At 31.6% G+C, this 13914-nt stretch overlaps 1 protein-coding gene across 1 annotated transcript; it reads left to right on the top strand.

Annotated features, from left to right (window-relative positions):
- Positions 1–435: 435 nt before the first annotated feature.
- Positions 436–12856, top strand: LOC111620908 (U1 small nuclear ribonucleoprotein A-like). Its single transcript, XM_023362931.1, has 6 exons — positions 436–506; positions 2411–2475; positions 6244–6416; positions 6567–6789; positions 9596–9698; positions 11698–12856. Exons 2-6 carry the CDS (start codon positions 2412–2414, stop codon positions 11855–11857), a joined length of 723 nt encoding a protein of 240 aa, XP_023218699.1. The 5' UTR covers positions 436–506; position 2411; the 3' UTR covers positions 11858–12856.
- Positions 12857–13914: the final 1058 nt, after the last annotated feature.

Below are 13914 nucleotides of genomic sequence, written 5' to 3'. Positions count from 1 at the left end.
CCCCCTCGAAAAATTCCTGGAGATTATTTGACCCGTTCGTATTCGAACCCGGGTCCCTCAGAACGGTGGGCTGTCATCTTGACCGCTCGGCCATCCCTGCTGACCTGTGGGCACTAATAGGGCCTCTTTTAGAAAACCCGTTATGTGTTCGGCCAGGCCCACAATGGATGGGTGATAAAGTTCAAGATACTATATATTTGGTTACTCATAAAAATTTTTTAAAATCCGATTGGGATTATGTTCGTCAAAGCGGCAAGAAAGCGCCATGACACTCGACATGCCGTCGAATCTTATCCATTTTTTTTTTTAAAGAAAATTTTTAATGAAAATTTAATATTATTTTACATATAAAAATATATAAAATTTAAATAACTAAACATTAAATATTAACGATTTTATAGGAAAAAAAAAAACATCAGAACAATAGCAGAAACGTAATATAAAAACCAGAGGACGCTGTATATCAAGCATTGTGGTTCGTGTTTTGTTCGTAATTACTAAAAGAGGTTGGCATTTTTTAATTATTTTATAACGATATTACTTTTAAAGGTTATTATTTTTATATATTTAAGAGTAATATACTTACAAAATGAAATTGTTATGCTGTTTAAATTCAAAATTAACTTCTAAATTTATTAATACAGTAGACTCTCGTTAATCCGAATTCGGTGGCCCTCTGCATTCGGATTAACGAGTGTCTACTGTATTTGTGTATTTTTATTCTTCCAGTCCCATTCAAGTTGGTTGGAATTAAAATTTCTTTTTTACATTGTCTCCTTTGGGTATGAGTTATGGAAAGGGTGTCTAATTAGTTGAAATGTGACAAGTGATGGTGGTTTTGGGGCGATTCCAGGGGCCGTATTCTGGTCACCGTCTCTGGTCTCTTGTCTCTCACAAGCCGGTCACTGATTGGCTAATCCAAACGATTAGCCAATCAGTAACTGGCTTGTGAGAGACAAGAGACCAGAGACAGTGACCAGAATACGGCCCCTGGTGGGCACTTTTGTGTTTGTTTTTTTTTTTTTTTTTTTTTTTTTTTTTTCTCCGNATTTCAACCTATTAGCAAAGTAAAATGACTCGCTAATGTATCTAGATAAGCAAGCCAATGACACGGCCTGTTTTTAAGCAAGGTTATTTCATTAGCATTTTTATCCAGCTGTATTAAAGCTGCTTTATCAGACAATGCACCAGTGTTAAAAAAAAATGTTCATTCTTTATTATTTTATTGTTAAATGATATGCTAATAGTTCTGAAAGTGAAGTTTAGATGGAGGTCCAGGTAACATGACTGGCAACACAACTTCACAGTATGCAGGAATTGCAGGTTTGAGTCCCACTTCAGGCAGATTCTTTTCTTCCAGAACCTTCTAAGTTAATTATTATTTTTTGTTTCCATATTGCCTATATATAAACAAGGTCCAAATAGGCAATATGGAAACAAAAAAAAAAATAAAATAAAATAAAACATTAAGAACAGAGGTAAAAAGACTTAATTTAATTATGATTATTAAATTTATCAAGAGATGGTGCCTAGCACCTCTGTCTAGGCCAAATTACTTAATATTTAATTATTAATAGTAGCATCAATATTGCCTGATATAATTTGGCTGTAATCTAATAATCGGGTTTATTAATAATAGGAAATGATAGATAAGGCCATCAGGAAATTTCCAGAGATGCTGGATGGACTGGTCCATTCCCTCTTTGTTTTTAGGCCCTGATATTGATCAATATATTACCAGTGCCAATCTGTGTATTTCTGTACTGCTTGAACATACACCGTCCATTTATGGTGGAAAAAAATGGTACAGTAATAAGTGATGTGCAAAACATTGCTGATCTGCTAGGTTCAACGTGTTTAGAAATATCTAGGGTACGTTTGTAAAGTCGAATGAGTTAAATGCATTAGTAACGAATCGTTCTAAAAGTAGTAGTCTCGCTCAGTGCGCATGCTCTGCGGTGATGACGTTTCGAACGAAACTCTAACGAAGTTCATGAAGGAAAGAGTTAGTTTAATTTGTTAAGAAAATGGCGCCTGACAATATTGATGTATCTAAATCTACTCGAGTATTTAAACTGTGAATTAAAAGGTGAAATGATAGAAATAACTGTCCACCTGAAGCAATCTAGGAAAAATATTTCGGATAAGGCTGCACTAGCAACATTCATATCTTCGATTTTAGAAACAGCCATTTAGTTATAAACGAATCGGTCGAAAAATCTAACAAAATAAGAATAACGATGATGTCATTCTCGTTCAACTCGTTCGACTTTACAAACGTACCCCTCGTAATGCAAACTACTCCCAATTATTTATCAGTGTGATTATTATTTTTTTTTCTTTACTAAAAAAAACTAAGATTTTCAGACCCCTTTTTTTTTACAAATGTTTTACTACTTTCTTAAAATAGAATGGATATTCGACCAAATCATACTATTTACATCAACAATCTCAATGAGAAAATAAAGAAAGATGGTAAGTAATTTTATACAATGAACATATATTCATAGAAATTTAAATCTATACATTAAAACATTTTAAGAAGTAATATAGGTGTCCCAAAAGGTAGTTTACGGCTTCAAACTTTTATGTTCGGATTATGCGGTCTCCGTCACCTGCAATAGACGAGAAAGGTTAGTTACTATTTGTCAAAAAAATATTTTTGAGTTGGTATGTCACTTGAACCCTACAGTAGAACGGTTCATATATAATTCAAAGCCGCGATATAAAAGTTTTGAAGTTGTAAAGTATCTTTTGGTATCCCTGTATATTAATTACTATTTTTATAAATTCCTTTTCTATTTTCTAATAATGTTTATCAAACATACAGATCAGAAACAAATTTTTTTAATGGTAATTGTTTTTTATTGAGCAAGAAAATCCATGATATTTTTAATCATTTGATGTTAAAAAACACAATTTCTATGTATTTCTTACTGTTATCTTTTAAATTTCAGTAAATTAAATTTTAAAATGATGCTTTTTTTCTAACATCAAATGATTTAAAATATTTATTATTATTATTATTGCCAATTTTTCCTTATAGATGTTGTTCAATGCACGTGAAATTGAAGACCAACATAATGAAATATATACTAATGTATTGAGTTAGCTGTATATCAAGCATTGTGGTTCGTGTTTTGTTCGTAATTACTAAAAGAGGTTGGCATTTTTTAATTATTTTATAACGATATTACTTTTAAAGGTTATTATTTTTATATATTTAAGAGTAATATACTTACAAAATGAAATTGTTATGCTGTTTAAATGCAAAATTAACTTCTAAATTTATTAATACAGTAGACTCTCGTTAATCCGAACTCGGTGGCCCTGTGCATTCGGATTAACGAGTGTCTACTGTATTTGTGTATTTTTATTCTTCCAGTCCCATTCAAGTTGGTTGGAATTAAAATTTCTTCTTTACATTGTCTCCTTTGGGTATGAGTTATGGAAAGGGTGTCTAATTAGTTGAAATGTGACAAGTGATGGTGGTTTTGGGGCGATTCCANACTGAACTTAAATAAAACTGAAGTGAACTTACGAAGTTCCCGTGCTGGAGTGGATTTCCCACTCTCGCTTCAACTTAACCTTTTCATAGCGTTGACATTGGGCTCAATGACCAATTAGTACTTACTGAACCGTAGCACTATGCAAATGTGATGTGGCATGATTCCCGGCCAACCAATTAGCAATTACCAGCCATAACATTATGCAAATCTGTGATTTCCAAGCCATAGTCTTATGCAAATCATGCCGTGTGGCATGATTATCTGCTGACCAATCAGTGGCTGTACTTTCAGAAAGCCAACGGCCACTTTCAACCATCTGTCGATGACTGTTACAACTAAAAAAAACTTTGCTAGGTCTTACTTTCAGGGGGGGGGTCTTATATTTCGCAATTCAGCAAAACCTCTGCTAGGTCTTATTTTCGGGAAACACTGTATTGGCAGAATATTGCTTACACTTTTTACAATATTTCATATTACTATATTTTACAATTTGCTTACAATTGCTTACACTTTTACAATATTACTATGTATTAAAAATTGCTATGAACAACATAAATGTACCAGTTTTATACTGTAAAACTAATTTTCTTTACAGATTCTGTTAGTAACTCCCCAAATGGTTATACTCGAGAAAGAAAACTGTATAATTTGGTTTGTTTATGCTAATGAATTGTGTACAGCTGTTACTAATTCTGCAAGCCAAAGCATGCAATTTACTTTCTCTTCAACTGATGCCATTTGAGATCACTAACAGGCTCTATAAATAAAATCAATTAGTTCTACATTTGATTTTTAAACATTTTAATGTAGGTTCTCAAATATTATTGTTTACTGCATGATTTTTTAACATTTGTACATCTTTAGTTATCAAAGTATAAAATTATACATGGTCTTCAGGACCACTCTATATAGACACACAAACAGAGCTTTCTATCCAGAAAGTAACTTCCATTTAATTATTGAATCATTATCAATATAGTCAGACAAATTTTAATATACAACTGAAAACTACAAGCTCTGATTATTTTTTTTAACGTAGTGTTCAACTAAATTGATACACTTCTTGTACCATTTAAAGTTTTTTTGTATATCATCATCATAGAATTTTGCTGCAATTGAAGTAAGCCATGTCATAATACTGGACTGAAGTTTCTCATTATTGTCAAAGTGTGAATCTGTGATGTGAACCACTCCTGAGTTGTTCATAGTGTTCATTTCATAAATTCTATTAAAAGAATGTGTCTTTTGTCCCAAAAGACAGTTGTACAACTTTTCTAGCCGCAGATAAAATTTATCAACACTTTGTGATTTTTTTTCCTTTCTTTCTTTCTTTTCTTTTTCTTCTTTGGCAAGTGAATATGGCCTCACTCCATTAATTTTTTCCTGTACATTTACGCATACTAGTGATGATCTCATCAAACAAAACTTAATAACAAACAAAACATACTACTATACCTTATCTTGCAGCCGAAGTTCGGCTGTAAGATAAGGTGTAGTAGTAAGTTTTGTTTGTTATTAATAGTATGCAGTCTAGAACGAATTGATGATCTCATCTAGAATAGCATCACTTTTTCTGGCATAACACTTAGGGAAGGTTAATTCCAACCCATCTATTGTTTTGGTGTGTTGTTCTAAAAACAATTTAGTCACTCACTAGACAGAAAACTTTCAGTAGTCTAACATTTCAGTGAACACTTCATAAAGAACTGTGCAAGAGATATGCAGAAATATATTAGAAATATTTGAATTGGTAAAGCGGCAGTTCTGCTAGGTCTTTTTGTCAATCTTTTGAACAATGTCACAATCAGTCAACCATGCCTCTCCTCATTGTAGTCATTTGTCCATCTATGTGTGAACATACACATATCTCATACACATCTTCAATCATTTTATTTTTTCTCATGCAGTTTGTTGATAGATTTCATCCACTTTACAATTCTGGACTAAAGTGATCTTATCACTGAACAGTTGAACATACCTCAAAGCTGATGGTACGTTCAATTGCAGCATGCATTTTTGAATGGCCATTGTTGAGCAACAGTGTGACAGTAATATGAATTTCATTCTATCCCTGCTGAATGAGTACTGAATTGTACCAGAGGTACAGAATATTTTCTAGACCTGAAAATACAATTTCTCTAAAAATTTTTGCACACTAACACACAATAAAACAATAATTTACAAATGAATTAATAATTATTACTAAATAGTTTGGAAAATTCAAATTAAATCAATTAAATTTGCCACACGATACTAAACTAATAACTTAGGTTAACATAATTAAAAGAACACTTTAATGTAATGTACTTTAATTGCTGCTGAATCACACTATGCTTCTGATTAAACGCAGTGTTATTTTGCCCGTACGTCACCTGCCATGTACAGTACTTACCAGATAGCCCCCATATATATATATAGTACAATAAATATTGTAATTTTACTGAGTTTTTAAAGTATTTCAGAATATTTTGCGATGAAATTTTGTCTAATATAACTGTATATATTTAATAATAATTTTTAATTAGCATATTAATTTTTAAGTACATAATTTATAAAATATGTATTAGAAAAGGGGTGCCATCTGGGTAGGTCCGAGTGTCCCTTTTTCTTGCATTGCACAGGCTGCAAGATGAGATCACCACCTGCACCCTGGAAGCTTGATTGGCCACCAAGACCAAAGCCCAGATCACTTCTTTAATTTCTTTTTTTTGTTTTTATAAATTCTGTTTTTCAGAATTGAAAAAATCATTATATGCCATATTTTCACAATTTGGACAAATATTGGACATAGTTGCATTAACAACCCTTAAAATGAGAGGACAAGCTTTTGTTATTTTTAAAGATATTAATAGTGCAACGAATGCTCTTCGTTCCATGCAAGGTTTTCCTTTTTACGATAAACCAATGGTAAGCAAACTATTTATAATTTTGTATGAACGAAGTAAATAATTAACGAAAAACCGAAGATACTTAAATTTTAAATTTTTTTTATTGAACAGTTCTCAAATTACATATAAATCCAAATTAATTTTTATGCTTAAATTTTATGAAATTTAGAGAATACAATATGCCAAAACAGACTCTGACATAATTGCCAAAATGAAAGGCACCTTTGTTGAAAGACCTGCAAAACCTAAAACAAAAGAAGACGCTGTTGACGTTAAGAAACAGAAAAAGAAGGCTGCAAAAGAACAAGCTAGACAGGCTCAGCAAGCACAAGCAGGTCTTGCATTAGGTGTTATGGCGCCTGGAGCAATGGTTCCTGGAATGGTAACTCACGGTATGTTGACTATTTTAGGCTTTACAATATAGTAAACAAGTTTAATTAATTAAATATATATCCAGTAAGACTGTTTAGACAAATTTATATTTGTTTTCTTTCATCAATCTTTCTGAATAGTGAAATAACAGTAATCAAACATCTTTACTATACCCGATACGATTAAAGCTATCCATCAACTAAAGCCGAATAATATCGGGCTATATTATCTAACCCGATAATATTCGGCTTTGGTTGATGGATAGAAATAACAGTATTGACCTAAAATGAATATCTTGCAATGTTGATTGAAATTTTATTTGTTGAAAGAAATCTTATTCAATATTTAATAGAATGTCCGCACGTCGATAAATACCTTAGTAAAATCAAGGTTGATCCTTGTTGGGAATCAAAGAATCAGCTGATCGATGTCCTGGTGGTCTGCAAGGTTGTTTGGGAGAAGCTTCAATGAATCGAAAAAGTGTGAAAGTTTCTGAATGTCTTAAGATAGGCATAGGATTTGCGACAGCTACTTAAGTGGTATCCAAAAGGGATCGGGCGTGACCACTAGTCCAAAGATGGCGAACTAACGATAATAACGAACTCTCTCTGGCATCGTTGGACCTTGCCATTTTATCTGGGGGTGCTCCCCATGGTCCCCTTGCCCTTTGGCAATGTTTCAATGACTATGTCCAATAGCAAATTCTCGCTGTCACGTTCCTGGTGACAATTCGATGCATCATCTTGAAAGGGAAGTGACTCCATAGAGGAATAAAATCATATCCTTTACAATTTTAACAATTGTGGGAAAAATTATAGCAAAGTTTTAATTTCAAAAATTAAATTTTAATTCTCAGATTTTTTTGTCAAATCTGGGCTCTTACACAATGAAACCTATGTGTAAAATGAGCAACTTATTGTGGCACCATCACAATTCCAGGCTGTAATTTAAAATATATGCTCTCTACCTCAAATTATTAGTAGTGGTTTGCCTTTAACGACAGAGTCGTGCCAGTCATATATCTAACATCTTTCAGGGGAGAAGTTTTAAACTGAAATAACGTGACTTCCAATTTCCATTTGAAGTTTGTATATAGTTAAGCGGAGTCTCTTGTCCCTAAAGGTTTTTATATCTGGTCTCATATTTCATCTATCTAACTCCGTTCTCAAGATTAAGGAAAGACAAATGAATGGATGACAGTGGGAATTTATAGATCTGCAATTTGAAAAAATTGCAGCCCAATAAATATATTTTTAATTATCTTTCATATGATATAACTTTTATTTGTATTTTGTTACAACAACATTTAATGTAATTTTTTTTGTTTATAACAAAGAATTTTGCCTCTTTCAAGCTATAAGAGTTAGATCCTGAAAGAGTACAGACAAAATACATTTTGAGAGACAGACTTTCAGAATATATAATCAAATTTACTCCAACATGAATCATTTGTAAGTTAGTTTATAATTTTTGGAGATAAACAGCCTCTTGTGGCTACTAACAGTGTTGCGTCATTGTTGTACTATGACAACCTAATTACCATTCCTATCATTCCGTAAGGAATAAATAGCACATTTTATCTTATATGATTGATTATCTCTAATTTGTATTTAGATAATCTATTAAATTATTTCTCCATTAATAGATAAGAAAACTATAAACACAAATAAAATTTAAACAATGACTTTTCGTGAATAATAGTAAAAGAAACTTCCTTCAAGTAAAAGTTATCATCTAGATATGGCTGGTGTTGACAATGTGATGAAGCAGAATGCTGAATACATGCAGATATAATGTATTCGGTACACCATTGATCATATATCTAATTCATAATAATTTTGTCATTGTGAAAGCAAACATTATGTGGATAAAACGAGAACACAATCTTGTATTGTACTAATAATGTAGCTTAAATATTAATAACTACTGTAATTAGGAATGAGATACCATCTATTTCATAACAATCTTACAGATGTTATTCATAAAATTAAATGGATTTCCTGTTACGTTTTGCTTAATAGAGATTTTAATAAAAGATACATTAAAATTTTCAAAGTAATGAAAAATAATTTATTTATCTGGTTATAAATATTTGTACATGAATGTAAGTTTTTAAAATTAGATTATTTTTGAATAAAAAGTACAAAGATTATTGTTAATTCTAATTCAATATTTTTATTTCAAAAAATGCATTAAACTAAATGTATGAAGAAGTATTGAAGCTTAAATTAATCTTATACAAGACACTTTTAAAGTATGAAATTGTATATCAGATTCAGTCTTTTCAGAAAAATACTAACTGTACAGACATGGGGGAAAATGCTAAGATTCTGAAATTTATATACAGTGGTACCTCAGGATACGAAATTAATCCGTTCCGAAACTGAGATCGTATCATGAAAATGTCGTAAGGTGAATCATCTTTTCCCATACGATTACATGTAAAACCAAATAATTCGTTCCAACGCGAAAAACATTCTCTAATTAAAGCCAAGTAATACATTAAAAAAAATAACTGTAGTAAGAAAAACAAATGAAAAATGTGAACTAATGTAACATCGTATGGTGAGTTTTTGTTCGTATCGTGGAGCAAAAATATGTTCGAATTTCATGTTGTATCCTGAAAATTTTGTATGCTGGGGCGTTCGTAACCTGAGGTACCACTGTATAATTTTAGAAAGTAAAACTGTATTAGAATTAAACAAAATATACTACTAATTTATATGCTTTTTAGTTATATACTATTATATTAATTCGAATATACTCAATTTAATATAATAGTAAAATTTTTAATAGGTAGTAAACTAATAAATTTTATTATTATAGCACAACCGGTACCAATACCAGAACAACCACCTAATCAGATTTTGTTCTTGACAAACTTGCCAGAAGAAACAAATGAAATGATGTTATCCATGTTGTTTAACCAGTAAGTATATAACAATTAATACACGCGTACTTTTTAATTCAGAATAATCACGTAATTTGTAACTAGATTTTATATTTTCTCAATTATATTTAATGTTACGTAAAATTATTAGTTTAACATGTTGGGTCGCAAGAGTAATGTTTCTTAGGTAGGTGAGAATTTGAACATTCATATTTCATTCTATTTCCATTGCTTTTCTGACTTAATTCAAACATTAAATTAGTGGTTCATAAAATAGTTCTTGCTGTGACTCGAGTGTGATTCCTCTATTGGGTTTAATGATTAATTTCGACTAAGGTTTTTATTTGATTATTTGAATATATTGTTGGATGTGTGTTATTGAAATATTAAACTTATTGTTAAAATTACATAAGAAATAATTATTTTAATATGTTATTAAAAACTAGATGTGTGGCACATCATGCCACTAAAATATACATGATATATCATTAGTGATAAATTCCTTTTTATGTGGCCACGTTAATTGTATATTATTTATGTTATAATTCTATATTTATAATAGTGGGCTTTGAATCCCACTTGTTCAAAAATTCCATGAAAATTCGTTAATTTCTGTTTCTGCTGCTGCTGTGTTTTTTCCATCAAATGGGTGGAGTCTTGATGATTTTAAGCTAATTATTTTATATAGAGAGTAGAGTTAGGAATTAGTATGTGACAGAATCATTTTACGAAATTAATGGCATTAATTTGCTGTGCATAAAATGTATATTTAAGAAAAATTTTATAAAGTTTTAAGTTTGATGCGAATTATTTAAAAAGATTTTATAACAGGGAAGTAAGATTATTAGTTTAGATTGAAGTGGCATAGACAGAGATGAGTCGAAGTACAGTAATTGAAGAAGGGATTCTAATGAGAAAAGTCAGTATCTCCACGACAACAGTTGGATTAATGCATGCTTACTACATAATTAAATCAATATCTTATTTCGGATGATTTAATAAAAACGAGTAAATTAAATTACATTAAAAGCATTTTTATAATCTGACAGTTTTCTTAAATTAATATTTATGCTTACGGCATTTTAATGTCACTGATATATATCTCTTTTATAAGAATATTTTTCTGTACTTTATTTATTTATTTATTTATTTTTTATTTTATTTTGATTTTTCATTTGTTCGTTTCCATGGCATCTTTTCCACTTTTCAGAATTTACAATCCTTACAAAGAAAGTCATCTCCAGTCGATCTTAATTGGAATGCCTCATGCCATTCTCTTCTTCAAAGGCGTATCAGCGTGAATGTGGTGTGAAGTCGAGCCTTTTCAAGGACTTCTCCTCAAATCCTATTTTGTCCATGCAAATCTTGTAACTTGGAGAGATCTGAAGGATAAAGATGTTGGCTATTGCTTCGAGAAGAATGTAATTTTCGGATGTTTTATTCCAATATGTTTTTTTTTCTTTCTTTCTTTCTTTCTTTCTTCCTCTTCTTCTTTCTCTTCNAAAACGTCGTGTATTATCATTAAAAGACAAATTAAAGTATTTGTTTCGATTATCCGGATTTTTCCTTATCCGGACTACCTTCATCCCCAATTAGTCCGGATAATCGAGGTTCTACTGTATCTTCTCTTCTCAAAATATATATGCACATTACAATAAACTTTTAAATGAAAAATGTTTTTACGTATTTGAAATTGACAATTAAATCTTTGAAGAATGAGAGAAATAATGGCAGCCCTTCCAGTTTGCTGCAGTGCGAAATTAGACTTGTATCATTGGCAAACTATTGATCATGTGCCAATGGTGAAACTTTGATCTGATCGGCTGTGTGACATTTTGATCAATGGTTGCACACAAATAAATACTTTTATATATATAAATCTGTGGATGAATTATTCAAATTGAAAGTAATGACTTAATATATTTATTATCACTGTATTTTGAATTTTAGCATTAGATATTGTACTAGGAAAAAGTATTGAAGATTAAAAACCACTGGAAATCAAAATAAAATCTAATTTTATTAAATTTTATTTCAGGTTTCCCGGTTTCAAAGAAGTTCGTCTGGTGCCTGGTCGTCACGACATCGCATTTGTCGAATTTGAAAATGAAGTTTTGTCTGCTGCCGCCAAAGATGCCCTTCAGGGTTTTAAAATAACTCCTACTCATGCTATGAAAATTTCTTTTGCAAAGAAATAATTTTGATATGAAGCGAATTCAATTATTTTGTCTCTTAGCTTTAAGTCTTTTTTTATAACGTGTGACATTTTTCAATAAAATTAACTAAATTGAAATGTATGTAAATAATTTAAAACTGTAAAATCCAATCACATAGTCATACAAAATATTTCAATATTTATCTTCGGAACACGGAAGCCATTATTTCCAGTAAGAGCCGAATTTTAAAACCATTACTATGCAGTTGCGTTTTGATTTTTCTTGTTAGTGTTACTATTAATAAAATGATTAAAATGATCAAAGTTAATATAAGTTTATTTGGAACGACAAAAGCAGTATTTAAAACAGGTAGTTTAAGATTTGTCGTTAAGAATTGGTACTGTAGTCTGAAGAAAGTGACAGTTTTTAGAGTAAAAATTGAAAGTAATTTTATGTGTTTTCAGTAGTAGAGCAATGCAATACAATACCAATGGATATTTGAATGGATTAATGATGATAATGCGGATACATATTTGATCAAGATTGGCAGATAGCAGCACTTTAAGGAACTACACCTATACCGTACTACATAAATTAAACTGATACTAAATCAAAGAAATTTTAATTCCAAACAATTCTTTGTTATACTTTAAATTTTACCATTTATTCGATCAAAACAAATTTACATACTAATAAGATGGATGCCATTGTTTATGCGTAAAGAATTAAATCTTGTCTGAATATCTGATATACATTTTTCAGAATTGAATCTATATTTTGATTTTACAATCGCCAATAATGTAAACGAAGAATGATGTAAGAATGATCCCCTTTTTTTTTTATGGTTTCTTCGGCATCATTTTTACTTTACCCGCCATCATACAGTATATAATAGAGGGAAAGTATAGCGATCGGCCAAAAAAATGGCCCCCAAGATTTTTACATTTTTGGACTCTGTGACCTTGAAATGTCGTGAAATGCAATTTCGATTTTGTCCACCCAATTTGAAGCTTAATAAATCCTGTTCTTTTTATCGAAAAATTACGCTTTCTGCCATTTTATAATTGTAAATAACACAAAAGTTTTTAATAAAATATAACATATGTCACCGGAAAAGTTAAGCAACTCGTTGCTGGATTTTTTAAAAAATTAATCCAAGTCTTATAAGAAAAATCATTTGTTTCTTAATCTCGAATCCCTGGCCGGTTGGCCGAGCGGTCAAGGTTGCAGCCTACCGCTCTGGGGGTCTCCGGACGGGTCAAATAATCCCCAGGAATTTTTCGGGGAGTGGACCGTTTGGATATGTCGGGCCCCGTCCCTCACCACACGATTGCCCCATTGTGGGCCTGGCCGAATTCATAATGGGCTTGCCAAAAATAGGCCCTCTTAGTGCCCACAGGGCGGAAAGAATTTAAAAAACAATCTCGAATCCCTAATCACAATATACAAATTTATACTGAGGAATGACTGAAAGAAAATCTTGTGATGTTCCTTTTGAGGGCAATGTATTATTGCGAACAGGAAACAAATAAAACGAGTAAGAATACAAAAGATTTTTATTCTCAAACACAGGTTCTTTAAAATGATTCCAACTTACAGTCTATTGGGTTCGATATACATAAAATAATCGTCTACACTAACAATTCTCTGTGGTGGCAACCGACACGTGACAAAGGAAACAAAACACGTGGGGGCGACTTATAACTAAAACTTAACCTACTTAAAACCAAGGAAGGAGAAATAAAAGACTGAATTATAGAGTAACGTAGGACCGTTGCTAAGAAATCGAGTTATCCCAGATTCAAGTAACAACAAGCAGGAAAACCACAAGACAACCCCCAGAAAACGTAGACGTTCACAAGAGGAAAGAAATTAAGTTCTGGAGCCATTCAAAGATTCATTACCAAGACTTGTTTTTCGCCTCAAAAATATAAATTGTTACAAATCGCTCCCTCAACATGGAAAATCGCCCCCGTTGAGAAACACTGCTCTAGGCGATCAAGGTATGATCCTCCTTCGGCCTTATTTCGCAAGGTTTTTTTTTCACTCCTTGCTCGACTCCTCGCTCAGGACCGCACTCGTTTCTCCGTCCTCTCTCG

This window comes from Centruroides sculpturatus, unplaced genomic scaffold (assembly GCF_000671375.1).
Source record: "Centruroides sculpturatus isolate CEXI.00-Female unplaced genomic scaffold, Cexi_2.0 scaffold17, whole genome shotgun sequence".
Taxonomy (NCBI): domain Eukaryota; kingdom Metazoa; phylum Arthropoda; class Arachnida; order Scorpiones; family Buthidae; genus Centruroides; species Centruroides sculpturatus.
The sequence above is the reverse complement of the archived record's forward strand: the minus strand, read 5'-3'. Positions and strand labels throughout refer to the sequence as shown.

Coding starts and splice junctions, on each gene's coding strand:
- LOC111620908 (XM_023362931.1), top strand. CDS start 2,412: ATGGATATTCGACCAAATCATACTATTTACATCAACAATCTCAATGAG. Junction 2,476..6,243: donor TGAGAAAATAAAGAAAGATG/GTAAGTAATTTT, acceptor TCTGTTTTTCAG/AATTGAAAAAATCATTATAT. Junction 6,417..6,566: donor CTTTTTACGATAAACCAATG/GTAAGCAAACTA, acceptor TATGAAATTTAG/AGAATACAATATGCCAAAAC.